This window comes from Phocoena phocoena, chromosome 8, assembly GCF_963924675.1.
Source record: "Phocoena phocoena chromosome 8, mPhoPho1.1, whole genome shotgun sequence".
Taxonomy (NCBI): Eukaryota; Metazoa; Chordata; class Mammalia; order Artiodactyla; family Phocoenidae; genus Phocoena; species Phocoena phocoena.
This window is the reverse complement of record NC_089226.1, coordinates 59,434,373-59,461,004: the sequence shown is the minus strand read 5'-3', so window position 1 is coordinate 59,461,004 and position 26,632 is coordinate 59,434,373. Positions and strand designations below refer to the sequence as shown.

The 26,632-nt window shown below is 37.8% G+C and overlaps 1 protein-coding gene across 1 annotated transcript in view; it reads right to left on the bottom strand.

Annotated features, from left to right (window-relative positions):
• The window catches only part of FCHSD2 (FCH and double SH3 domains 2), a 301,858-nt gene that overhangs the window by 22,066 nt on the left and 253,160 nt on the right, over positions 1-26,632 (bottom strand). The window contains exons 12-13 of the mRNA XM_065882104.1: positions 20,630-20,734; positions 11,034-11,195 (exon numbers count right to left, since the gene is read on the bottom strand). Coding sequence (XP_065738176.1) covers positions 11,034-11,195; positions 20,630-20,734 — 267 coding nt within the window. The remainder of the gene's footprint in view (positions 1-11,033; positions 11,196-20,629; positions 20,735-26,632) is intronic.

Below are 26,632 nucleotides of genomic sequence, written 5' to 3'. Positions count from 1 at the left end.
AAGAAGCAGGAAACATCTCGAATAAACAACCTAACCTTGCACCTCAAGCAATTAGAGAAAGAAGAACAAAAAAACCCCAAAGCTAGCAGAAGGAAAGAAATCATAAAAATCAGATCAGAAATAAATGAAAAAGAAATGAAGGAAACAATAGCAAAGATCAATAAAACTAAAAGCTGGTTCTTTGAGAAGATAAACAAAATAGATAAACCACTAGCCAGACTCATCAAGAAAAAAAGGGAGAAGACTCAAATCAATAGAATTAGAAATGAAAAAGGAGAAGTAACAACTGACACTGCAGAAATAAAAAAAATCATGAGAGATTACTACAAGCAACTCTATGCCAATAAAATGGACAATCTGGAAGAAATGGACAAATTCTTAGAAATGCACAACCTGCCAAGACTGAATCAGGAAGAAATAGAAAATATGAACAGACCAATCACAAGCACTGAAATTGAAACTGTGATTAAAAACCTTCCAACAAACAAAAGCCCAGGACCAGATGGCTTCACAGGTGAATTCTATCAAACGTTTAGAGAAGAGCTAACACCTATCCTTCTCAAACTCTTCCAAAATATAGCAGAGGGAGGAACACTCCCAAATTCCTTCTACGAAGCCACCATCACCTTGATACCAAAACCAGACAAGGATGTCACAAAGAAAGAAAACTACAGGCCAATATCACTGATGAACATAGATGCAAAAATCCTCAACAAAATACTAGCAAACAGAATCCAACAGCACATTAAAAGGATCATACACCATGATCAAGTGGGGTTTATTCCAGGAATGCAAGGATTCTTCAATATACGCAAATCTATCAATGTGATAAACCATATTAACAAATTGAAGGAGAAAAACCATATGATCATCTCAATAGATGCAGAGAAAGCTTTCGACAAAATTCAACACCCATTTATGATAAAAACCCTCCAGAAAGTAGGCATAGAGGGAACTTTCCTAAACATAATAAAAGCCATATATGACAAGCCCACAGCAAACATCATCCTCAATGGTGAAAAACTGAAAGCATTTCCACTAAGATCAGGAACAAGACAAGGTTGCCCACTCTCACCACTCTTATTCAACATAGTTTTGGAAGTTTTAGCCACAGCAATCAGAGAAGAAAAAGAAATAAAAGGAATCCAAATCGGAAAAGAAGAAGTAAAGCTGTCACTGTTTGCAGATGACATGATACTATACATAGAGAATCCTAAAGATGCTACCAGAAAACTACTAGAGCTAATCAATGAATTTGGTAAAGTAGCAGGATACAAAATTAATGCACAGAAATCTCTGGCATTCCTATATACTAATGATGAAAAATCTGAAAGTGAAATCAAGAAAACACTCCCATTTACCATTGCAACAAAAAGAATAAAATATCTAGGAATAAACCTACCTAAGGATACGAAAGACCTGTATGCAGAAAATTATAAGACACTGATGAAAGAAATTAAAGATGATACAAATAGATGGAGAGATATACCATGTTCTTGGATGGGAAGAATCAACATTGTGAAAATGACTCTACTACCCAAAGCAATCTACAGATTCAATGCAATCCCTATCAAACTACCACTGGCATTTTTCACAGAACTAGAACAAAAAATTTCGCAATTTGTATGGAAACACAAAAGACCCCAAATAGCCAAAGCAATCTTTAGAACGAAAAAAGGAGCTGGAGGAATAAGGCTCCCTGACTTCAGACTATATTACAAAGCAACAGTAATCAAGACAGTATGGTACTGGCACAAAAACAGAAAGATAGATCAGTGGAACAGGATAGAAAGCCCAGAGATAAACCCACGCACATATGGACACCTCATCTTTGATAAAGGAGGCAGGAATGTACAGTGGAGAAAGGACAGCCTCTTCAATAAATGGTGCTGGGAAAACTGGACAGGTACATGTAAAAGTATGAGATTAGATCACTCCCTAACACCATACACAAAAATAAGCTCAAAATGGATTAAAGACCTAAATGTAAGGCCAGAAACTATCAAACTCTTAGAAGAAAACATAGGAAGAACACTCTATGACATAAATCACAGCAAGATCCTTTCTGACCCACCTCCTAGAGTAATGGAAATAAAAACAAAAATAAACAAATGGGACCTAATGAAACTTCAAAGCTTTTGCACAGCAAAGGAAACGATAACCAAGACCAAAAGACAACCCTCAGAATGGGAGAAAACATTTGCAAATGAAGCAACTGACAAAGGATTAATCTCCAAAATTTACAAGCAGCTCATGCAGCTCAATAACAAAAAAACAAACAACCCCATCCAAAAATGGGCAGAAGACCTAAATAGACATTTCTCCAAAGAAGATATACAGAATGCCAACAAACACATGAAAGAATGCTCAACATCATTAATCATTAGAGAAATGCAAATCAAAACTACAATGAGATATCATCTCACACCAGTCAGAATGGACATCATCAAAAAATCAAGAAACAATAAATGCTGGAGAGGGTGTGGAGAAAAGGGGACACTCTTGCACTGCTGGTGGGAATGTGAATTGGTTCAGCCACTGTGGAGAACAGTATGGAGGTTCCTTAAAAAACTACAAATAGAATTACCATATGACCCAGCAATCCCACTACTTGGCATATACCCTGAGAAAACCAAAATTCAAAGAGAGTCATGTACCAAAATGTTCATTGCAGCTCTATTTACAATAGCCAGGACATGGAAACAACCTAAGCGCCCATCATCGGATGAATGGATAAAGAAGATGTGGCACATATACACAATGGAATATTACTCAGCCTTAAAAAGAAATGAAATTGAGCTATTTGTAATGAGATGGATAGACCTAGAATCTGTCATACAGAGTGAAGTAAGTCAGAAAGAAAAAGACAAATACCGTATGCTAACACATATATATGGAATTTAAGGGAAAAAAATGTCATGAAGAACCTAGGGGTAAGATAGGAATAAAGACGCAGACCTACTGGAGAACGGACTTAAGGATATGGGGAGGGGGAAGGGTGAGTTTTGACAGGGCGAGAGAGAGTCATGGACATATACACACTAACAAACGTAGTAAGGTAGATAGCTGGGGGGAAGCAGCCGCAAGGCACAGGGATATTAGCTCGGTGCTTTGGAACAGCCTGGAAGGGTGGGATGGGGAGAGTGGGAGGGAGGGAGACGCAAGAGGGAAGACATATGGGAACATATGTATATGTATAACTGATTCACTTTGTTATAAAGCAGAAACTAACACACCATTGTAAAGCAATTATACCCCAATAAAGATGTTTAAAAAAAAAAAAAAAAAAAAAAAAAAGAACTGCTGCAAACATTAAAAAAAAAAAAAAAAAAAAAAAGACAACTGCCCATTTGGAAATACAGTAAATATAAAAGCAATTGAAGATTGTTGCAGGTGTGTTCCATTATTTTCTACAGTTTACATTTATTTCATTACAAAAATCCATTGCTTCTTTCTTTGGGATTTAGCTCAAGCCAACAAACAGATTTTTGTATTACAAAATCAAAGCCTGTTAGATGCAAGGACTATAAGGCATTATTGAGGCAGATGGGAACCAAACTAGCACCCTAAAGGTTTAAAATCTTTACTCTTGTCTTTCAAACACATATTCAACATGGTCTTTATAATGAGTAGAGTTAGAACTTCTTTCTTTTATTTTTTTTAAAATGATTTTTTTTTTTTTTTTTTTTTTTTTTTTTTTTGCGGTACGCAGGCCTCTCACTGTTGTGGCCTCTCCCGTTGCAGAGCAACGCAGGCTCCGGACGCGCAGGCTCAGCGGCCATGGCTCACGGGCCCAGCCACTCCGCGGCATATGGGATCTTCCTGGACCGGGGCACGAACCCGTGTCCCCTGCATCGGCAGGCGGACTCTCAACCACTGCGCCACCAGGGAAGCCCTAAAATGATTTTTAAAAAAATATTTATTTATTTAATTATTTGGCTGCGCTGGGTCTTAGTTGCGGCACACGGGATCTTCGACCTTTGTTGCGGCATGCAGGTTCTTTAGTTGCGGCATGCAAACTCTTAGTCGCGGTCTGTGAACTCTTATTTGTGGCATGCATGTGGGATCTAGTTCCCTGACCAGGGATCAAACCTGGGCCCCCTGAACTGGGAGCACAGAGCCTTAGCCACTGGACCACCAAGGAAGTCCCCTAGAATTTACTTCTATGCAACTCTGCAAAATGCTCATATACTTAGGGAGGCTATACAACAGAGTAATTGTCCGGATGCCTTGGCATGGTAGTTAGGGGAAGTGGCTGAAGACAAGGAAGTTATGTAAACACTGTCAGCTATAGTTTGAGAATCTAAGGAGGAAAAAAAGAGCAGAAAGAACAAAAATAAACCAACCTCAAACTAAAAATCTCTGACTCAGTAGTTCTACTTCTAAGAACATATCTTACAGAAAAAATCCCCAACATGAAAAAAAATGCATACAAATGTGTTTTTTTTTTGCGGTACGTGGGCCTCTGACTGTTGTGGCCTCTCCCGTTGCGGAGCACAGGCTCCAGACGCGCAGGCTCAGTGGCCATGGCTCACGGGCCTAGCCGCTCTGCGGCATGTGGGATCTTCCCAGACCGGGGCATGGACCCGTGTCCGCAGTATCAGCAGGCAGACTCTCAACCACTGCGCCACCAGGGAAGCCCCCATACAAATGTTTTAAAGAGTATTATTTAGAATATGCGGACGCAATCTAAATATTAAACCTAAAGAGAACAGTTAAGTGAACACATTCCTGATGGAATACTATAGACATGAAAAGGATGATTATGAAGATCAACCATCAATATGGAATGTTAAATAAAAATATACAAAATTAACTTTATTATGATAAATATGTTCATAAAGGAATAGTAGAAAGAGGAAGGAATTCAATCAAGTTGCTAACAGTGGTGTTATAAGGATGGAGCTTTTGTCATTTTTTCTCTACCGTACTTCCTAATTTTTTATTATCTAGTTATATAACTCTTTCTACTCTACAATTAACATAATTTCAGAATTAGGTTGTAAACTGGGTATGGGTTTTTGAATAAGAGAAGGCAAGAAAATAAGAGAAGGAAAGGCCCAGAGACCAACCTGGGTGTGGGGGCAACGTCAGTTATGCAGTGGAGGGGTCACCCCCACACCCCAAATCTCAGTAGGGGCAGGTCAGAGTTGCACAGCATGAAGGGTCACCCCCAAATCTCAGGTTCAGGGTCAGTGCAGGGCCTGTTTTCGTCAGTGGGAGAAAGAAGGGGTCCTCCACTGACAGAACCAGTTAGAGGCCTGGCAAGAAGAAATGATTTCAAAACCAAGACTTAAAAAAATACAACAACCAAAAAACGTTAGAAGACGGATAGGAACGGCCGGAGGTGAAGGAACGAGGGCAAGTTCTTCAGCCAGAAGCCCCACGAGATTCTGTTGAATGAAAAACCGTGTTGATCGCAAAGCAACTAACTCAGGTTCACGTAAACCAGCTCCCAAACTTGTTTTTAACTTGCACTGCACCCGCATTTGCTGTACAATTAAAACAGGCCTATCAGTATTCCTATTCCGAGAATATGGAGATGAAGAAAAAACAAGAAATTCTGGTAGAGGTTGCATTATTTAAAATACTGACTTACAAAACTGCACTTGGCTTTTCAAGTCCTGGTGCTCTAAATGCAAGGGTTGATTCTCTCAAGTTCCTCACCCTGTGCCCCCCCAAAATACAATTCTAAGACTGGCAAAAAAAAAAAAGAAAATAAGAGAAAGGAGGGATGAGTGACAGAAGGGTGACTGGGTCACTAGCAGCAATCCAATCATAGGAAGCTGTATGTAGACTCCGGTTAACCATCAACTGAATAATTATATCAGTAGGATGCTCTCCGTTTAAAAAAAATTGCTATATTCTGTGTTTTTTTCCTTTCCAATCCTATATTCTGTACCACAGAATAATACAGAAGGCAAAGAGTTAATACTTGAGTAAATATAGTTCTATCCTTATTCTATAAGGTAAACAGACTCTGTATTTTAAAAACACTTATCTTCTATAGGGTACTTTACACTAGTAATGTCTAACAGTACTATTAACCATGTTTTCCAGATGGAAGGGAATTCTAAACCTGATGACTAATGCTTTTGTTGGCATCTATAATGGAAGAAATAATTTGGCCCTCAGAATGTGTATTTATGCTCCCTGCCCCTCACCAGCCAGCTGTCAGTATGAAGAGATACAAATCCCTCTAAATTATTTCAGGGCTGTCATTTAAAATCAGATTAAATAAATATTGGGATTTCATTAAACTATTTTATGCCTACACTTTTCCTTTATTTATATTGTTATATCCCTCAGCCGAAAGTGGGAAGACACAGGCTCCGTAAGAGTGACTAGAGGAAAGAAAGAGTGGAATGGGATTGCAAAATGCTCCTTTCACAGAGGATGACATGTCTCTAGATGAGCTGCTGTTTTGGGAAAGTTGTCAAAAATACCCAATTTATTCAACACTTACAACCAGACTGTACTACTCACTGCCAGACACTATACTAGGGACATCTTCGTTTTCTTCCTTCATACTCAGAAGCTTTTCTTTATCTCCTGTTAAAATTCTTCAAGGACTATCTTTAATGACATTTCCTTCATGAGGCAAACTTCTCTCCTCTTTTTCTAGCTGGTATAGGCAAACCTTGGAGTATTATGGGTTTGGTTCCAGACCACCGCAGTAAAGAGATTATCACAATAAAGTGAGTCAAACTAATTTTTTGGTTTCCCAGTGCACATAAAAGTTATGTTTACACTATACTGTAGTTATTAAGCATGCAATACCATTATGTCTAAAAAAATTTACATACCTTAAGAAATACTTTATTGCCAAAAAATGCTAACCATCATCTGAGTCTTCAGCGAGTCGTAATCTTTTTGCTGGTGGAGGGTCTTGCCTCGATGTTGATGGATGCTGACCGATCAGGGTGGTGGTTGCTGAGCGCTGGGGTGGCCGTGGCAGTTTCTTAAAATAAGACAGCACTGAAGTTTGCTGCATTCATTGACTCTTCCTCTCATGAATGATTTCTCTGTAGCATGCAGTGCTATTTCGTAGCATTTCACCCACAGTAGAACTTCTTTCAAAACTGGAGGCAAACCTCTCAAACCCTGATTTATCAACTAAGTTCATGCAATAGTCTAAATCTTTTGGTGTCATATCAACAATCTACAACATCTTCACCAGGAATAGATTCCATCTCAAGAAACCACTTTTTAAAAAAAATTTAATTAAATTAATTTTATTTTTTTTGCTGCGTTGGGTCTTCATTGCTGCGCATGGGCTTTCTCTAGTTGTGGCGAGCAGGGGCTACTCTTCGTTGCGGTGTATGGGCTTCTCGTTGCAGTGGCTTCTCTTGTTGCGGAGCAGGGGCTCTAGACACACGGGCTCCAGTAGCTGCAGCACGCAGGCTCAGTGGTTGTGGCATGTGGGCTCTAGGGTGCACGGGCTCAGTAGTTGTGGCTCACAGGCTTATATGCTCCACGGTATGTGGGACCTTCCTGGACCAGGGTTGAAACCTGTGTCCCCTGCACTGGCAGGTGGATTCTTAACCACTGTGCCACCAGGGAAGTCCCAAGAAACCACTTTTTTTGCTCATCTGTAAGAAGCAACTCTTTATCCATTGAAGTTTTATCATGAGATTGCAGCAATTCAGTCACATCTTCAGGCTCCACTTCTAATTTTAGTTCTCTTGCTATTTCCACCACATCTGCAGTTACTTCCTCCACTGAATTCCTGAATCCCTCAAAGTCATCCATGAGGGTTGGAATCATCCTCTTCCAAAGTCCTGTTCATACTGAAATTTTGACCTCTTCCCATGAATCATGCATGTTCTAAATAGCATCTAGAACGGTGAATCCTTTCCAAAAGGTTTTCAGTTTACTTTGCCTAGATCCATCAAAGGAATCACTATCTATGGCAACTATAGACTTATGAAATGTATATCTTAAATCATAAGACTTGAACATCAAAATTACTCCTTGATCCATGGGCTACAGAAGGGATATTGTGTTAGCAGGCATGGGATATTGTGTTAGCAGGCATGAAAACAACGTAAGTCTCACTGTACATCTCCATCAGAGCTCTTGGGTGACCAGGTGCATTGTCAATGAGCAGTAATATTTTGAAAGCAATCTTTTTTTTCTGAGTAGCAGATCTTAACAGTGGGCTTAAAATATTCAGAAAACCATGTTGTAAACAGATACACTGTCATCCAGGCTTTATTGTTACATTTACAGAGAATAAGCAGAGTAGATTCAGCGTAACTCTTAAGGGCCCTAGGATTTTCAGAATGGTAAATGAGCACTGGCTTCAACTTAAAATCATCAGCTTCATTAGCCCTTAACGAGAGAGTCAGCCTGTCCTTTGAAGTTCTGAAGCCAGGAATTGACTTCTCTCTAACTATGAAAGTCCTAGATGGCATCTTTTCCCACAATAAGGCTATTGTGTCTACACCGAAAATCTATTGTTAGTGCAGCCACCTTCATTAATGGTCTTAGCTAGATCTGGATAACTTGTTGTAGCTTCCACAACAGCACTTGCTGCTTCACCTTGCACTTTTATATTATGGGACTGTTTCTCTCTTTAAACCTCATGAACCAACCTCTGCTCGCTTCCAACTTTTCTTCTGCAGCTTCCTCACCTCTTTCAGCCTCCATAGAATTGAACAGAGTTAGGGCCTTGCTCTGGATTAAGGCTTTGGCTTAAGGGGATGTTGTGGCTGGTTTGATCATCTGTCCAGACCTCTAAAACTTCTTCTTTACCAGCAATAAGGCTTTTTTGCTTTCTTATCATTCATGTATTCACTGGAGTAGCACTTTTAATTTCCCTCAAGAACTTTTCCTTTGCATTCACAACATGGCTAACTGTGGCTCAAGAGGCCTAGCTTTTGGCCTGTCTTGGTTTTCAACATGCCTTCCTCACTAAGCTTAATCATTTCTAGCTTTTGATTTAAATTGAGAGATGTGCAACTCTCCCTTTCACTTGAACACTTTGTAGGTTATTAAGTGGCCTAATTTCAATATTGTTGCATCTCAGGGTATAGGGAGGCCAGAGAAGAGGGAGAGAGACAGAGGAATGGCTGGTTGGGGGAGCAGTCAGACCACACACAACATTTATCAATTAAGTATCCCAATGGGTAAGATTCATGGTGCCCCAAAACACTACAGTAGTAACATCACAGATCACTGATCACAGATCACCATAACAAATATAATAATAATGAAAAAGGAAACCTTCACTTCATTAAAAAATGCAATTATTTGTGAAGTGCAATAAAATGAGGTATATTAAGCTTTTCTGATAGCATTTCACAAAATCATGAGATTTTGGAGCTGGAAGGGATCTTAGAATCTCTGAAACCCAGAGACTTTTTCCAAGGTGTGTTGATGAGTTAGGGGTTAGCAATTCGAGTTTGCTACACAATAGCTCAGTCATACACTGCTATGTATTGTTAAGATCCATAAAAATCTGTCTGCTCTACCAGCTTGTAAGCTCTTTGAGGAGAAAGACCAAGTCATCTCCAATTTGCCCAGGAAGTAGGCACATAAGTGATAAGTGCCTACCCGGTTGATTTAGTTAGAAAAGGTGCTAGTCTGAGGAAAATCATGTGTTTGATTGGTTGCCAACAGTACTGCTGAAGAAGCCAAAAGCACGAATGTGCCTGGAATTTGCCATCGTCATAAGTTCTGTTCAATAGAATAACCTGAATTAGATGGAAATTGTGACTTTTAAAAGATGCAACAGTAAGAGACATTCCATGAGACAGAGCAACTCTGCTGTACTAGAAACAGGGCAAGTTCTTCTAACCGCAAAGTTATGTGGGTGATATGTGCTTATTACCCCCAGTTAGATTACCATTAATAGTGAAATAAAAATAAACCTTCAATAGATTGTTTTTCCTTCATATGCACACCCACACACAATCCTTTTTAAATATGCAAGTGTATTCTCATTAGAAAATCAGAATGCTATGTGAAAAAACTGATAAAACTTCCAGGAATGTTCTTAAACTTTGGCCAATTTCTCTAGCAAGGATTCCTTTTATCTGAAAGGCACAAACAATGAAGAGGCACTATGGATACAGTGGAAATTCGGGAGATTAGAGTTTTAGCTTTTAGTTTGCTACATTCCATCTATCTATCAATTCATTCTCTGTCCTTCAACAGACATTTATTGAGTACCTACTATGTGCCAGGCACTTTGCTGTGCAGAGCAGTGAACCAGGTAGGCATGGAAATTACATTCGAGAGAAGACAGACAATAAACAAAAGAAAAGAAGAAGACAAGTACAGATTGTAATAAATGCCATATGGAAATAAACTGGATGAGAGAGAATAATGGGTAGGGAGAAAGCAGCAGAAAATACTTTAGTTTGACCAGTGAGGCATTATATATCTACCTATGTAGTATCAGGCAAATCACTGAACTTTTCTGATACTCAGATCTCCAGGATGAAAAACTAAGGCTGAACTGGATGACATCAGAGTGGAAAAAGCCCTGGATTTGGAGGAAGAAAACTTAAGCTTGAGTTCTGGCTTTGTTTGTAAAACTATACCTGCAGCACTGTCTCCCTGATGAAAGATGCTGTGAGCAGAGTGTGATAGCCCTTGTGAACTAAACACACTAAGCCACAGACTGTGTTCCTTTCCCTTCTTTACAATTGTTTACAACTCCCTGGATGTTTATTTTCATTACTCTGGGAAGACCTCTGAAAACTCTGGAAACATCAGACTAAAATTTTTATCCTGCTACCTCCAGACAAGAAACATATCTACTTCATGAGTGGGATAATGATAAAGCAACTAGTGATAATATACTTTTCACTGCACATTTTAAGAAAAGCACTATGTTTTTCTTCTCACTTTCCTGCACTAAATTTAACTCAATTAGTGACAGACTAAAGGAAAAAACCCCAAACCATTAGCAAAACCATTATTTTTTCTTTAAAATTTTGGCTATTATCAAGTTTGGCTACATAGTCAAAGAATAGCATACTCCAGTGAAGTCAGCCCATCGTATCCAAGAAGAGAAACCGTACCGAGTGTAACGTTCCATTATTGGTCACTGCAGGAAGGCGGGCCCATCGCTCATTTTCCAGTTCTTCCATCACTTGGTTCATTGCACTCTTTAGCCATGTGTCCACGGAAACACCAATCTGCTTTAGTAGGTCCAGCCGGGCTTCAGCTTTCAACTTAATTATCTAAGAAAACCAAGAAAATGGTCAGAAATCAGAGTATTTTTTCCTCAAATTGATTGTTTTTAAGTTACTCCTGATTTATTAATTAGAACAATCTTGATGTTCATTAGCAATTCTTCCTTGGCATAGATGTTAATTTTTCACTTGGCAAGAGGGAGAGAGGAACAGGGGAAGAAGGGAAGAGGGAAGGGAACACAAGAACAGGAATCAGAGCTTGCTGACAATGGCAAAACGCTCACTTGCATTTTGACAAGTTACATCAAATATAACTTATCAAAAGGAAGATGTTAACGCACCATAAAGTCTGCTTTCCTTTCCTTTTAATAAGGCTATGCCTCAGAACATCCCAAAATTTAGCATTTTCAACAGCCTTCTAACCCATTTCCTGGACTTTCTCTTCTCTATAATCCATCTTTTACAAGTCTACGAATGATCTCATCAGTCACTTCCCTGCTTAAAAACTTCCACAATTCCTGACTGCCTACTGAGTACAGATTTTATATTAAATTATGATGCAGCTGTCAGAAACAGAAGATATTGAGAATAAAAAGTTCCTGTGCTCCAAATTCAAGAAAAGGAAACACTGTCTGTTCTTTGGCTCTTGTTCCAAGCCATAAGCAAGTAATCATAGAATTAGTTTAAACCCGTCCCAAACAGTAACTGCTTTACTCCAATAGCCACGCCTCTGAGTCAGCCAATCTGTGACAGCCCCAAGCTTCTGCAAGGCAGCCAATCAACCACAGCCTCACTCCAGTAATCATCAGCAGTTAAGCTTCCACTCCTGCTTCCAACAGTCCAGCAATCCCTACACACCAGTTAAAAACTAGTCTGTAACACATGCCCAGTTTTGAAAATCTGCCAATCCCTGAAATCCACACTTCTCAAAACCCTTTGCATTGGTTCTACTTTGTCAGAAAGATTGTATTTTGTAAGTATCATTCTCTTGTGTTTTAGCAAGTAGTAAACTCAGCTTCATTCTTCCTCATACTAGAGTGGTTGCCTCTTCCTTCAACATTTGAAGGCTCCACTGAGATAATTTTGAGAACCTTCACTTGATGGCCTTCTGTGGACATCTTGGACAAACAAGTATGCTCACTGGTATGCGATTTTGATCACTCTCTGGATTCTCTGCTGAGGGAGTTGGTATCAAAAAGGATCTGACATCTGACTTGTTTCACTGAGCTCTCATTGCTGAATTTATATTGTATTCCTAAGATTTTAAAATGAGATAAAGGGACTTCCCTGGTGGTCCAGTGGTTAAGATTCTGCCCTTCCACTGCAGGGGGCACGGGTTTGATTCCTGGTTGGGGAACTAAGATCCCACATGCGGCATGGTGTGGCCACACACACACAAAAAGAGACAAATTCATATTACATAAAATTCACCATCTAAGTCATTTTCAAGTACACAATTCAATGGTTTTGGATATCATATAGACCTTTATATAAAGTTTTTGGCTTACAGGCACACTATTTGGTAAACGGTCTTGTAAAAATCTTATTCTTCTAATAATTTTTTTGGTAACAACTTTACTGAGATGAAGTGCACATATACAATTCACCCATTTAAAGTGTATAATACAATTGGCTTACAGTATATTCACAGATATGTGCAATTATCACAATTTTATATATTTTTTAAACTTTTTATTTTCTATTGGAGTATAGTTGATTAACAATGTTTGTGATAGTTTCAGGTGTACAGCAAAGTGATCCAGTTATTCATATACATGTATCTATTCTTTTTCAAATTCTTTTCCATTTAGGTTGTTACATAATATTGAGCAGAATTCCCTGTGCTATACGGTAGGTCCTTGTTGGTTATCCATTTTAAATATAGTAGTACAATTTTAGAATATTTTAATCATCTCCAAAAAAAACCCCGTATCCTTTAGTTATTGCTCCCTTATCACTTATTCCCTGTAGCCTATGGGACCACTAATCTACCCTCTCTCTCTATAGATTTGTCTATTCTGAACATTTAATATAAATAGAACCACACAATATATGGTGTTTTGTGTCTGGCTTCTTTTACTTAGCATAATGTTGTTGAAGTTCATCCATGCTGTAACATGTATCAGTATTTCATTGCTTTTTATGGATACTGTGGGTAGAACACATTTTGTTTATCCATTTGTCAGGTGATGGGTTGTTTCAACTTTTCAGCTAATATGAATAATGTTGCTACAAACATTATTATACAAGTTCTAGTGTGGACATATGTTTTCATTTCACGTGGCTATATACCTAGGACTGGAATTGCTGAGTCATAAAGTAATGGTATGTTTAACCATTTGGGGAAATGTCAGATTGTTTGTTTCAAAGCAGCAACCTCATTTAACAATCACACCAGCAGGGTGAGGGTTACCATTTCTTTACATCCTGGCAAACCTTGTTAATGTCTGCCCTTTTTGATTCTAGCCATCCTAGTGGGTGTGAAGTGGTATCTCACTGTGGTTTTGATTTGTATTTCCTTGATGACTAACGATGTCATCTTTTCACGTGCTTACTGATCATTATATATCTTCTTTGGAGAAATGTCTACTCAGAACCTTTGTCCATGTTTAAATTGGGCTGTCTTTTTACTGCTTTTATTTTGCCTTTGTCTTTTTATTGTAAGTTTTTGATGTATTCTAGATCAAAGTCCCTTATCAGATACATGATCTGCAAATATTTTTTTTCCCATTATGTGGGTCTTTCACTTCTTGATAGTATCTTGTGAAGCATAAAAGTTAAAATTTTGATTAAGTCCAATTTACCTATTTTTTTCTTTTATTGCTTGGGCTTTTGGTGTCTTATCTAAGAAATTAATCCAAGGTCACAAAGATTTATCCCTATGTTTCTTAAAATAGTTTTATAGCTTTAGCTGTTATATTTGGGTGTTTGATCATTTTGAGTTGAGTTTATTTTTTTATATGGTGTGAAGTAGGGGTCCAACTTCATTCTTCTGCATGTGGATATCCAGTTGTCTCAGCACCATTCTAGTATGCATTTTAAACTAATATAAGCAATGAAATGTTTTTGAAAAATAAGTGAACCAACAAACCTCTTCTTGGAAATTATAAATGTAAATCATTTAATTGCTGAAGCAAAGAAAACAGAGAGAGACAGAGAGAGAGAAGTATATTCTGTTTTCTCAAATCCAAGTAATATAGTTTTCATAAGATTTATTCTTATCAGCACTTTACCAAACAATTGAGGAACATGGTATTTGCAAACTTAGATTTTTTTTTTTTTGCAGTACATGGGCCTCTCACTGTTGTGACCTCTCCCATTGCGGAGCACAGGCTCCGGACGCGCAGGCTCAGCGGCCATGGCTCACGGGCCCAGCCGCTCCGCAGCATGTGGGATCTTCCCAGACCGGGGCACGAACCTGCGTCCCCTGCATCGGCAGACGGACTCTCAACCACTGCGCCACCAGGGAAGCCCTCCAATTTTAAATTTGGATTGAAAATAACAATATGAACTCATGATTTTAAAAAAAATTCCTAGCTCCAACAACAAAGGAAGGGCCAAGAAATAAATGACACCCATAACAATAAGCACCTTCACAGCCTAGATTTTGGTGTCTAAATACTATTCTATATTAAAAGAAAGCAGAGCTTCTTGGAGAAAAGGCTAATTCTAAGTCTGGGCAGGGAAAATACAAGGTGAGCCTAAGATAGCTTGTTGTGCTAGAAAGCAAAAAATGTTCAAAGACTAGCGGGAGTAATGTCAAAAGGACACAGAAGTCAGCTTAAATGGACTCTCAATGGCCAAATTTAGACAATATTGGGCTTAAAGAAGGACAACTGAATACTGAAAATAGATTAAATGAATAAAAATCTATAATAAATCGAAATACATAAGGTGGGACTCCATGAGGAGACTTTGTAAAGAATAAGTACTGGGGAAAGAACATCTACCGTGGAGCTGTGAACTGAAAAACTCCCAGAGATTGTATAGGGCTGAAAGATGTTGCAGTTCCATCCAGCCAGAGATGAGAGACCAGAGACCTTGTTGGATACTCATGGCAAAAGAAGAAACTGCAGAAAGGAAATCCATCAGTAATAAGGCTAAATTAGCCCTACTGGAAAGGCTACTCTAAACCAACCCAAAGCTTAAAAACAGGCCTTGAACAGATCAAACTGAGCTGGCTGCCCAAACGAAACTCAACAGGCTTTAAAATAAGAAAAGAGAATCCAGAAACTCAACAGCCAAACAGTCACAATTCCTAGTATTCAGTAAAAAATAGTACTAAGTATTTGAATAGCAGAAAAATATGAGCCATAACCAAATGAAACATCAGTCAATAGAAAGAGAGCCAGAAATCACAGATATGACGGAATGAGTAGATGAGGACTTTAAAGTCATTATCATAAACATACTTAAGGATTTAAAGGACAACATGAAGATAAATGGGAGTGAACTGGAAGATATAAAGAACCAAATATAATTCATAGAGCTAAAAATGTAATATCTGAAATCACAATTCACAGGATAGCCTTAATAGCAGGTTATACACTACAGAAGAAAAGATTAGTGAACTTGAATACATAATAACTCATCAAACTGAGATTATGATAAAAAATAAGGCTGGATAAAAGTGTGTGGGGTCATCTTTATATGCGATGTATAGGACAATATCAAGTGATCTATTATTCATGTTGTTGGAGTTGAACTAACCTATACGACAGAAAGCAGATCAGCTGTTGCCTGGCCACAAAAGAACCTTTTGGGGTGACAGAAATATTTTATATCTTGATTGTGGCAGTGGATACTTAGGGGTGCGCATTTATCAAAGCACATTAAAGTGTTTACTTGAAATGGCTACATTTTATTTTATGTATACTATGCCTTAATAAAGTTGATTTTTAAAATTCCATGACATAGTAATAATACTTAAGAAAGGGAGAAAAATACTCATTTGCTGTCCCTGGAGGTGACTAGTACTTGTTAATTGCAATGGAAAAAGAAAAAAGAACTTTAACAGTAGAAAGATTTGGTAGTGCCACCTGAATTGAAAGTGACTATTCTTAGCATCAGTAATGAGAAAACTTGATAAAAGCATACTGTGATGAAAAACACAGCATCATTTATAAAGTATTCTTTTTTTTTTTTTTTTTTTTTTTTGTGGTACACGGGCCTCTCACTGTCGTGGCCTCTCCCGTTGCGGAGCACAGGCTCCGGACGCGCAGGCTCAGCGGCCATGGCTCACGGGCCCAGCCGCTCCGTGGCATGTGGGATCTTCCCGGACCGGGGCACGAACCCGTGTCCCCTGCATCGGCAGGCGGCCTCCCAACCACTGCGCCACCAGGGAAGCCCTATAAAGTATTCTTGCCTAAAATATAGACTATAGTCAGACCTTTAAACTTAACTTCCACTTTATAGTATAGAAATAAACACATAAATTTAATATTGCAAAATATTAATAGTTGAATTTAGCATATTGGAAAATATATATTTATTCTTCATCTGTTTTGTATGTTTGAAAATTTTCACAATAAAAATTGAAGAAAGTGGTTAGTTAAGAGGTCTACTAATATACTACATTATAAGAGTACAGTGAAACCCCACAATAACAAGTCTGGAGGTAATATAAATTTGCATATAATATGATTGGAAATTTTGTTTTTATAGCAGGGTCACCCTTAGCATTTCATTAACCTTGTAGTAATGAGGCCTCACATTTTATGCAGCTGAGGTTTTTCGACTTCTCTTATAGCATTATGGCAAGGGTCTTACCATTTTTGAGTCATTGAGTACAACAGTGACATTGTAATTTTGAATTCCTCATGTACAAGAGAAACTTATGAGATGATAATTTTAAAAAATGGTATCTATTAAAATGTGTTTATATAGACAAGAAGTGATTTTAGTTTTGGTTTTGTTAATTCATTTGATACCATGTATTTTGGCTTTCAAATGAACATTCAATTCAGATCATAAAATTTACTTAATATCTTGGAGAAAGAGTCATATAGTTTATAGTTCCTCCTGCAGACCTTAATACCTAACATGTATAAAATATCATTAAAAATTTCTGGGTATCTTTGACTTCTTACATTAACTTCCTCCTCTTTGTGTTAAACATTTCATTGTTGAAAAAGAGAAAAAACTGCCCTCAACCCAGATAAAGGTACAATTTAAACACACAAAAAAATAATTGTATCCTGAAACATAAGTCATGTACAGCTTCCAAAAAGGGCATTTAAAACTCTTGGTTTCTTGGCAAGCTACCTTAAAAATAGGTATGATATGTCAGATCAAGAATATATGTGTATTCGTATGACAAAAGGCATTTCAAAAAATTCAAATACCTAAATACCAGGTTAAGAAAATTGTTATTAAAGTTTAATTTAAGCAGTTATTGCCTCAATCCAATTCTTAAATTAGTCAGGGGCTGCAAAGAGTAGCACAGCTAGTACAAATATTCTTGTGATAGTCGTAGAGATCATAACAATATAACAATAGGTTGTTCATCAATGTATATCTAGTATATTCATCAGTATCTGGCACGCAGCAGATACTCATTAAGTGTTTGTTAACCTAATGAATTAGTGAGTCTGTTCCCAAATTAACCAGCCAATAATTAATTAATCACTGTATAACCTCTATTATACTATTCTTTGGAAACAGTATACTATTCCTATTCTTTGGAAAAGCACAGGCCATTTACATTTTCAATTTCTTAGGACTGGAAAAATTTCTTTAATCTATTACTGAGTGCCACAAAGGTTTCTATTCTAATTAGCAACACTGAATGGAAACACATTATAGAAAATACTGGATAAAGCAGATTAATCAACAAGGGAGGGTAGCATTCATGTTGCAGGAGTTAAAAACGAAACATAAAGGACATAATGGAATTTTAACTAGTTTACTCTCTTTTGTGGAAGTATTTATAATAACTATTGAATGGAAAGAGAAAATCCAATACAAATGATACACAGGCAGAAAAAAGAAAAAGAGAATCTATTGAAACCATTACTGTCAATTCCTCTGAAGGCTCTTGTGGTCTAGTCTATGCAAAAATTTCACTATGACAATCTTGTAAATAATACTCTAATACTACACTCATATTTTCCATCTAATTTTAGCCGGGTTATTTTTTGTAACTGATAAGTGGAAATCAAGTAAGAGATTGCTTTAAGATAGCAGCAGGATAAACTATTTCACAGATATTCAAAACTGAGATAATTGATCTGGCATCACGGTTTTTAGCATATTGCATATTTTTGGTAAGAAAATTACCTTTGAGACTGGAGACTTAAATACTAGTATTAGGAGAGATGAGACATTCTGTTGTGGGACTCTCACTTCATATTTTTAGCTTTAAGCTAACAAACAGAAGGCATTTTAGCACATTCATGGAAATAACAAGTCATTCAGCCTAAATGCAGACTACTGCTACTACTGAAGGGCATGGTGGAGGTAGCGTACCAGACAGTGACACCATGGATGAAGTCTGGAAATGGAAAATACAAGAGAGAACACACCCTTCAGAAAACTTCTGAGACTTGTCCTGTTCTGTCAAGGCTCTGAAACTGGCTTCACGCAGAGTCTGGAGAAACGAACAAGAAAAGTTCTTCTACACAAGCCAACGTTTCTCAAACTAGGCAAGAGCCTGCCAACGTGCTTGGCCAGAACCCTAGGGCAGCGGTTTAGCCATGACCCTGAGTTCATTGAGGAAAATGGCTAGTTATTGTTCACTCTGCTCTCTTCACTATGGAGGCTGTGGATCATGTGCCAGGAATGAAGGCGAGCTGGGGTTACTGGGGCTTCTCTAGACCAGGCAGATAGCAAGATAGCAAGCCTCTTCTGGTTCAGATCACTTCCATGGGGCTGTGCCAGAAACATGCTCATATTCCCTGTCTTTGCTGATGCTGCCTCTCCACTTACTACCAACCCCCACTCCTTGCCCCGCCCCCATCACTGAAATACTGCCTCAAAACCTCTAGAGATCTGAGAGCGTATTTGAAAATCACTAGCTTAGATTAATGCTCAACCCAATACAAGAATTTCTTGTATAGAGTCTTCTTATACACTTATAGTGCTGCACTGTATCTTAGGGCAGCTTATTTTGCCATTGGGCAGATCTGTTAGAAAGTATTTCCCAGTAGCAAGCTCAAATCTGCCTCCTTCCTACCCTCTTTCAGTTCAAGTTCTGCCTCTTGAGGTTGCATGGCATAAGTCTGTGCTATCCCTTTTTCATCTGTCAATATCCATCTTAAGTCCTATCTCTTTGTGTTACCTGTCCTAACAACTCCCACAGTGACCTCTGTGTCCTTTGGGCTCCTTAAGGGTTAAGTTTACTCGTGTGGACCACTCCTTGGCACTTATGCTTTACAGTCTTAGTTATCTTGGGCATTCTTTAAGCCTTCCTAACAAGAACATATTCTCGTTGAAGGCTGGACAGTCACAGTGTTTTTTTTGTGGTTTTTTTTTTGCGGTATGCAAAAAAGGCCACTGTTGTGGCCTCGCCCGTTGTGGAGCACAGGCTCTGGAAGCGCAGACTCAGCAGCCATGGCTCACAGGCCCAGCCGCTCCGAGGCATGTGGGATCTTCCCGGACCGGGCACGAACTCGTGTCCCCTGCATCGGCAGGCGGACTCTCAACCACTGCGCCACCAGGGAAGCCCCGCAGTGTTATTTTTAATGTCTACTTCCACGTCCCTTCACTATGTTGCACTGGATAGATAACTAAATACAAGCGTGCACAGGTCCTTCATGAACTGCTCTTAACCATAATGACTTTCCTTACTTTCTACCACATTTCTTTACAAAAATCCTCCATGCTAATCAAATCCAACTGCCAAACTACATCTTATATCTTCCTCCTTTGCAAATAACTTTTCTTTCCATCTCAACTTCTCCCCCTCTAGGTCACAGAATATTAGCCTAGGGTACATGAACTTCTGAATACTATAAATAAAACGTACATTTTTTTGTGGTAGAGAGGGTTTCACACTCTCATATGATCCTCAAAGGGTCCCATGACTCCACAAAAGATTAAAATCCACTGCTGTAACTCTTGCCTTGTCTGCTTAACCAACTCTTCTCTATTCTTAAAAAGTCAGCTTATGCCGCTGGATCCAGTGAACCTTTCATACGGGGGGAGACTTTTCTAGGCACTGAACTTATATGTATCAATTTCTATACTATGCTGGCTGATTTATTATGTAACTTGTGAAAACTTTAAAATTAATATCTTTATTGTAACTTAATTCTTTCGTTATTTGATGTTTCATGATTGTAAACTCTTCATAATGGGTTCAGTGTCTTTTTGTTATGTGTACTACCTTGTATGAAACAGGCACTCACAAAGAATACTCTGGACACAGATGGTGAATCAATCTTCAAATTAATCAGTGTATAGAAACTGAATTCTAAAGGTCCACATCACGGCTGTGACATTGCTGGAGCTGGGCAAAATGCCACAATTAGCTGCCACCTCACCTCTGCTTTACGAATATTTTCTCTAGCTTCATCTATTTTCTGTTCCAACTCTGTTCGGCCTTGTTCTGAAACTGCAACTCCATGACATTCCAGATCATCTAGAACCTATTAAAGAAAATAGGAAAATGATGATTGCTTTCTATTTTTCTCTTTTTTTTTCTTAAAGTGATTAGAGTAGCTAGATAATTTTAAAGACTTTAGTGACAAGTGACCATGATTCCCTTTTTAACCTTTGTTTTCATTTATTTATTTGATAATTTAAAAACCTCTGAAAACTGAGTTATTTGTAGTGAGGTGGATGGACCTAGAGACTGTCATACAGAGTGAAGTTAAGTCAGAAAGGAAAAACTAATACCATACGCTAACACATATATATGGAATCTAAAAAAAAAAAAAAAAAAAGGTCTGAAGAACCTAGGGGCAGGACAGGAATAAAGACGCAGCCGTAGAGAATGGACTTGAGGACACGGGGAGGGGGAAGGGTAAGCTGGGACGAAGTGAGAGAGTGGCATGGACATATATATACTACCAAATATAAAATAGATAGCTAGTGGGAAGCAGCTGCATAGCACAGGGAAATCAGCTCGGTGCTTTGTGACCACCTAGAGGGGTGGGACAGAGACGCAACAGGGAGGAGATATGGGGATATATGTATATGTATAGCTGATTCATTTTGTTATACAGCAGAAACTAACACACCATTGTAAAGCAATTACACTCCAATACAGATGTTAAACAAAAAACTTCTGAAATAATTATAGATTTACAGGAAGTTGCAAAAGTAGTAGAGTCCCTTCACCCAGCTTCCCCCAAGGGTAACAACTTATCTAACTATAGTACAATATAAAACCCAGAAAATTGACACTGGCACTATCTATAAACCTCATTTGAATTGCATGTTTTGATATGTATACCTTTAATTTTTAAAAAATTACATGAATATAAAGCATTGTTTCTAAATAACAACTAATACAAAATGGTAAAAAGTCTGTTGTATCTTCATATCCCACCATGTGCTCCCCACCCCAAGATAAAGACTGTCCCATCAATTTATTTGTATTTTATCAAGTCATCTCTTATGTATTTCCTTACATGCTTTGTACAGTTTTGTTTGAAAAATAATAAAATGAGATCTACCTTCCCTTCAATGTGTCTAAGAAACCTTTTTGTGTTTGTACAAACTGATTGACTTCATTCTCTAATTAATCCACAGATTCCATAGTTCAACCATACCATATTTTGTTTACTCTTACTTTATTGCTATCTGAGTTTTCAAATTTCTCAATACTATAAACAGTACTGTACAAACAACCTAGTCAATGATTCTTTGAACACATACAGGAATATTTATCTAAGGTAAAAACACAGAAGTGGAAACTGTACATTTTTATAGACATTGCCAAATTGCTCACAAAAGGCTGTACCTACTCTTCTAGTAGTGTGTAAGAGCACGTTTCTCTACATTTCACCAACACTGGATATTGTCAATCTTTGAAATTTTATAAAAATTATCTTATTGTTTCAATTTTCATTTCTCTGTAATAGAATATCATTTCATATGTTGCTGGTCATCTCTATTTCTACTTTTATAAATAGGCAGTTCATATCCTCTAACCATTTTTCTACTCTTTTGTCTTTTTCTTAACTTAAATATTATTTCCTTCCAGATATTAGTTGTTTTTCTGTTATTTATGTCACAAATATTTCCTCCCATTCTATTCCCTTTCTCTTAACTTTTTTTTTTTTTTTTTTGCAGTACGTGGGCCTCTCACCGTTGTGGCCTCTCCCACTGCAGAGCACAGGCTCCGGATGCGCAGGCCCAGCGGCCATGGCCCACGGACCCAGCCGCTCTGCGGCATGTGGGATCTTCCCGGACCGGGGCACGAACCTGCGTCCCCTGCACCGGCAGGTGGACTCCCAACCACTGCGCCACCAGGGAAGCCCCCTTTCTCTTAACTTTTAAAAGTTCTTTTGTTTTACAGAAATTTTTTATGTAGTCATATTTATCAAGCATCTTACTTTATGGGTTCTGGGTTTTGTGTCTTACTTAAGAAGCCACTGGTAATATGCCAAAAATATTCTATATGTTTTTTAGTTTTTAGTAGTCTTGTGTCTAGCATTTAGCTCTTTAATTCTTTTGAAATTTACCTTGTATATGGCAGAAGGGAGAAATCTAACCGCATATTTTTTCCCCAATACACAGACAATTGCTTTAATGCGATTTACTGAATAAATCCTCTCCCCAAAGATTTGAAATACCATTAACATGTTTTTGATTTACTTATTTTTTTATAAGTTTTTTTTTTTTTTTATAAGTTTTTTTTTAAAGTAATTTAATATTTATTTTTTGCTGCATTGGGTCTTCGCTGCTGCACGCAGGCTTCCTCTAGTTGTGGCAAGCGGGGGCTACTCTTCCTTGTGGTGCACGGGCTTCAGTAGTTTCAGCACATGGGCTCAGTAGTTGTGGCTTGCAGGCTCTAGAGCACAGGCTCAGTAGTTGTGGAGAATGGGCTTAGTTGCTCCACGGCATGTGGGATATTCCTGGACCAGGGCTCAAACCCGTGTTCTCTGCACTGGCAGGCGGATTCTTAACCACTGCACCACCAGGGAAGTCCAACATGCTTTTTATTATGAAATATTTCAAATATACTCAAAAGTAAAGAGACTAGTATGATGAACTCCTATATATTGATCACTAAGATTCAACAGTTAATGAGACTTTTCCACATTTGCTTTACCTACTATCCTTTATTTTTCTTGTGCTAAAGCATTTTAAAGCTAATTCCAGACATCCTGTCATTTCATTCCTATATGTTTTAGTGAAAGTCTCTAAAAACATGAACTTAAAAAAAGTACAACCACAATACTGTTATCAAAACTTACAATAATTCCTTGGTAGCCTTAATATGCTGTTCAGGGCTTCCCTGGTGGTGCAGTGGTTAAGAACCCGCCTGCCAATGCAGGGGACACAGGTTCAAGCCCTGGTCCAGGAAGATCCCACATGCCAAGGAGCAACTAAGCCCATGCGCCACAACTACTGAGCCTGGGTTCTACAGCCCGTGAGCCAAAACTACTGAACCCACGTGCCGCAACTAGTGAAGCCCGTGCTCCACAACAAGAGAAGCCACCGCAATGAGAAGCCCGCATACCACTAAGAAGAGTAGCCCCTGCTCGCCGCAACTAGATAAAGCCCACAGGCAGCAATGAACACCCAATACAGCCATAAATAAATAAATATATACATGTAAAAAATATGCTGTTCACCATTAAAATTCCCTGTCTGCCCGAAACTGACTTTTTAGGGTGGTTTGTTTGAATCAATAGCTAAAGGTCCATACATACACAGATCTTTTTTTTGGATATATTTGTTAACTCTTGTATGATACTACAGTTTTAATTACTATAATCATTACTGCATCTTTCAGTATGTGTTAAGGCACAAGTGTCTCATTATTGTTGTTACTGGCTATTCTTGTACATGAAGAAAAATTCAGATACATTTTAGGATCAGACTGTGAAGTTTCTCTAAAAATATTTTTTAAGTTTCATTGGGATTTCACTGAAATTACAAATAAATTTAATTGAAAAACCACATAAAAAAAGTCAGAGAAAGACAAATACTGTATGTTATCACTTATATGTGGAATCTAAAATATAAAACAAACTAATGAAAATAACAAAAAAGAAACAGACTCACAGATATAAAGAACAAACTAGTGGTTACCAGTGGGGAGAGAGAAGGGGCAGGGGCAAAACAGGGGTACGGGATTAAGAGGTACAGACATGCATAAAGTCAAAAAGCTACAGGGATGTATTGTACAGCACAGGGAATACATCCAATATTTTATAACAAATGGAGTATAATCTTTAAAAATTGTGAATCACTATGTTGTACATCTGAAACACATAATATTATAAATCAACTATACATCAATAAAAAAAGAATTTAAAAGTAAAAAAAAAATCTACAATATTTGAATCTCTCCAATTACCCATGTCTTCTTTGATAAAAAAAAAAGTCTTTCTTCTTACAACCATGACACTGGTTGATTTATCAGTATTTTATTGCTGTGGTGAATAATTTTTTTCCAACGGCATTTTGCAATTGATTATTATTTCTAGCTAATGTGAAAACTAATGATTTTTGTATGTAGTCTTGTTTCTATTGACTTTACTGAACTCTTAACTACGTCTGATAGTTTGACAGCTGGGTCTCTTATATTTGGGGGGGTACACAATCACCTCATCTATAAGTAATGACAGATGTACCTCTTCCAAATATTTAAACACCTTATCTTTCTTTCATTAAGAGCATTGATTAAGTGGTGATCACAGGTACTGTTTTCTTATTTTATCATTGTGGTAGGTAGAATGGTCTCCAAAGATGTCCACACTCTAATCCCTGGCAATGTGTATAAGTAAGACATAATTTACTGATATATTAGAGTTATAGACCTTAACACAGATTAACATCTGGATTATCTGAGCGAGTCCAGTCTCATCACATGACTCCTCACAGGCAGAGAACTTTCTCTGGCTGGAGTGAGATGAGAGACAGGCCAAAAGAGAAGTCAGAGAGATTCCAAGCATGAGAAGGATGCAATGCACTGCTGCTGACTCTGATGTAGGAGCCCATGTGCAAGGACCAGAGAGAGTGCCCTCTAGGAGCTAAGAGTAGCCCCTAGCTGTTACAGTTTAAAGAACTGTTATCAGCCCTACAGTTATAAGGAACTAGATTCTGACAACAGCTTGAACAATGAGCTTGGAAGTGGATTCTCCCCCAGACGCCAGCCCAGTGGACACCTTGATTTTGGTCTTGTTAGAGCTAGAGCAGAAAAACCAGCCAAGCCCACCCAGACTTCTAATGTATAGAAGTGTAAGACAATAAACTTCTATTGTTTTAAGCCACTAAGTTTGTGGTAATTTGTTATGGCAGCTATAGAAAACTAATACAACCATCAGGTATAATGTTTGCTCTAAGTTTCAGGAAGCTATCCCTGTCAGAGTGAAAAAGTCTTAATCCAGCTGGTTGGGAATTTCATTTTACTTTTTAATCACTAAGGCATACAGCATTTTATTATGTGCTTTATTGGCAACTATGACAATAATTATATAATTTTTCATCTTTATTCTGTAAACACATTTTATTATACTGATATATTTTCTAATGTTGAATCGTCCTTGTACCCTAGTCATGTGCTTAAAACACAGTTGGATTTATTTTTATTAAATTTTATTTAGCATTTTTACAAGTTTGTTACATTTTTGTTAAAAACCAGTTGACCATATATGTGTGTGCCTATTTCTAGACTCTTCACTTTGTTCCATTTATCTGTAAGTCTATTCTTACACCAATACAGTAACATCTTGATTACTGCAGTTTTGTGTCTTGAAATCAAGTAGAGTAAGCCCTCTAACTCTATCCCTATTTTTCAAAATTTCTTTGGCTATACCAGATCATTTGCATTTCCATGTATGTTTTAGAAGCATTTTGTCAATTTCTACAAAAAAACCCTGCTGGGTGTTTGACTTGGATTTCATTCTATATATGGACTAACTTGGAGATAAATGGTATTTTAAAAATATTGAGACTTCTATTCCATTGGTCTGTATGTTCTTACGCTAGTACTACAATGTCTTGAATACTGCAGTTTTGTAATAAGTTTTGAAGTTTGAAAGTATGAGTCCTCCAACTTTGTTATTTTTTCAAGACTGTTTTGGGTACTTGGAGTCCCTTGAGATTCCATATGAATTTTATGGTAGGTTTTCCTATTTCTGCAATAAATACTGTTGAGATTTTCATAGGGATTGCATTGAATCTGTAGATCATTTGGGATGGTATGTCATCTTAACACTATCTTCCATTCTGTGAAAGGAGGATGTCTTTCCACTTATTTATGTCTTTTTAAATTCCTTTCATCAGTGTTTTATACTTTTTAGTGTAGAAGTATTTTGCCTCTTTGGTTAAGTTTATTCCTAAGTATTTTATTCTTTTTGATGGAA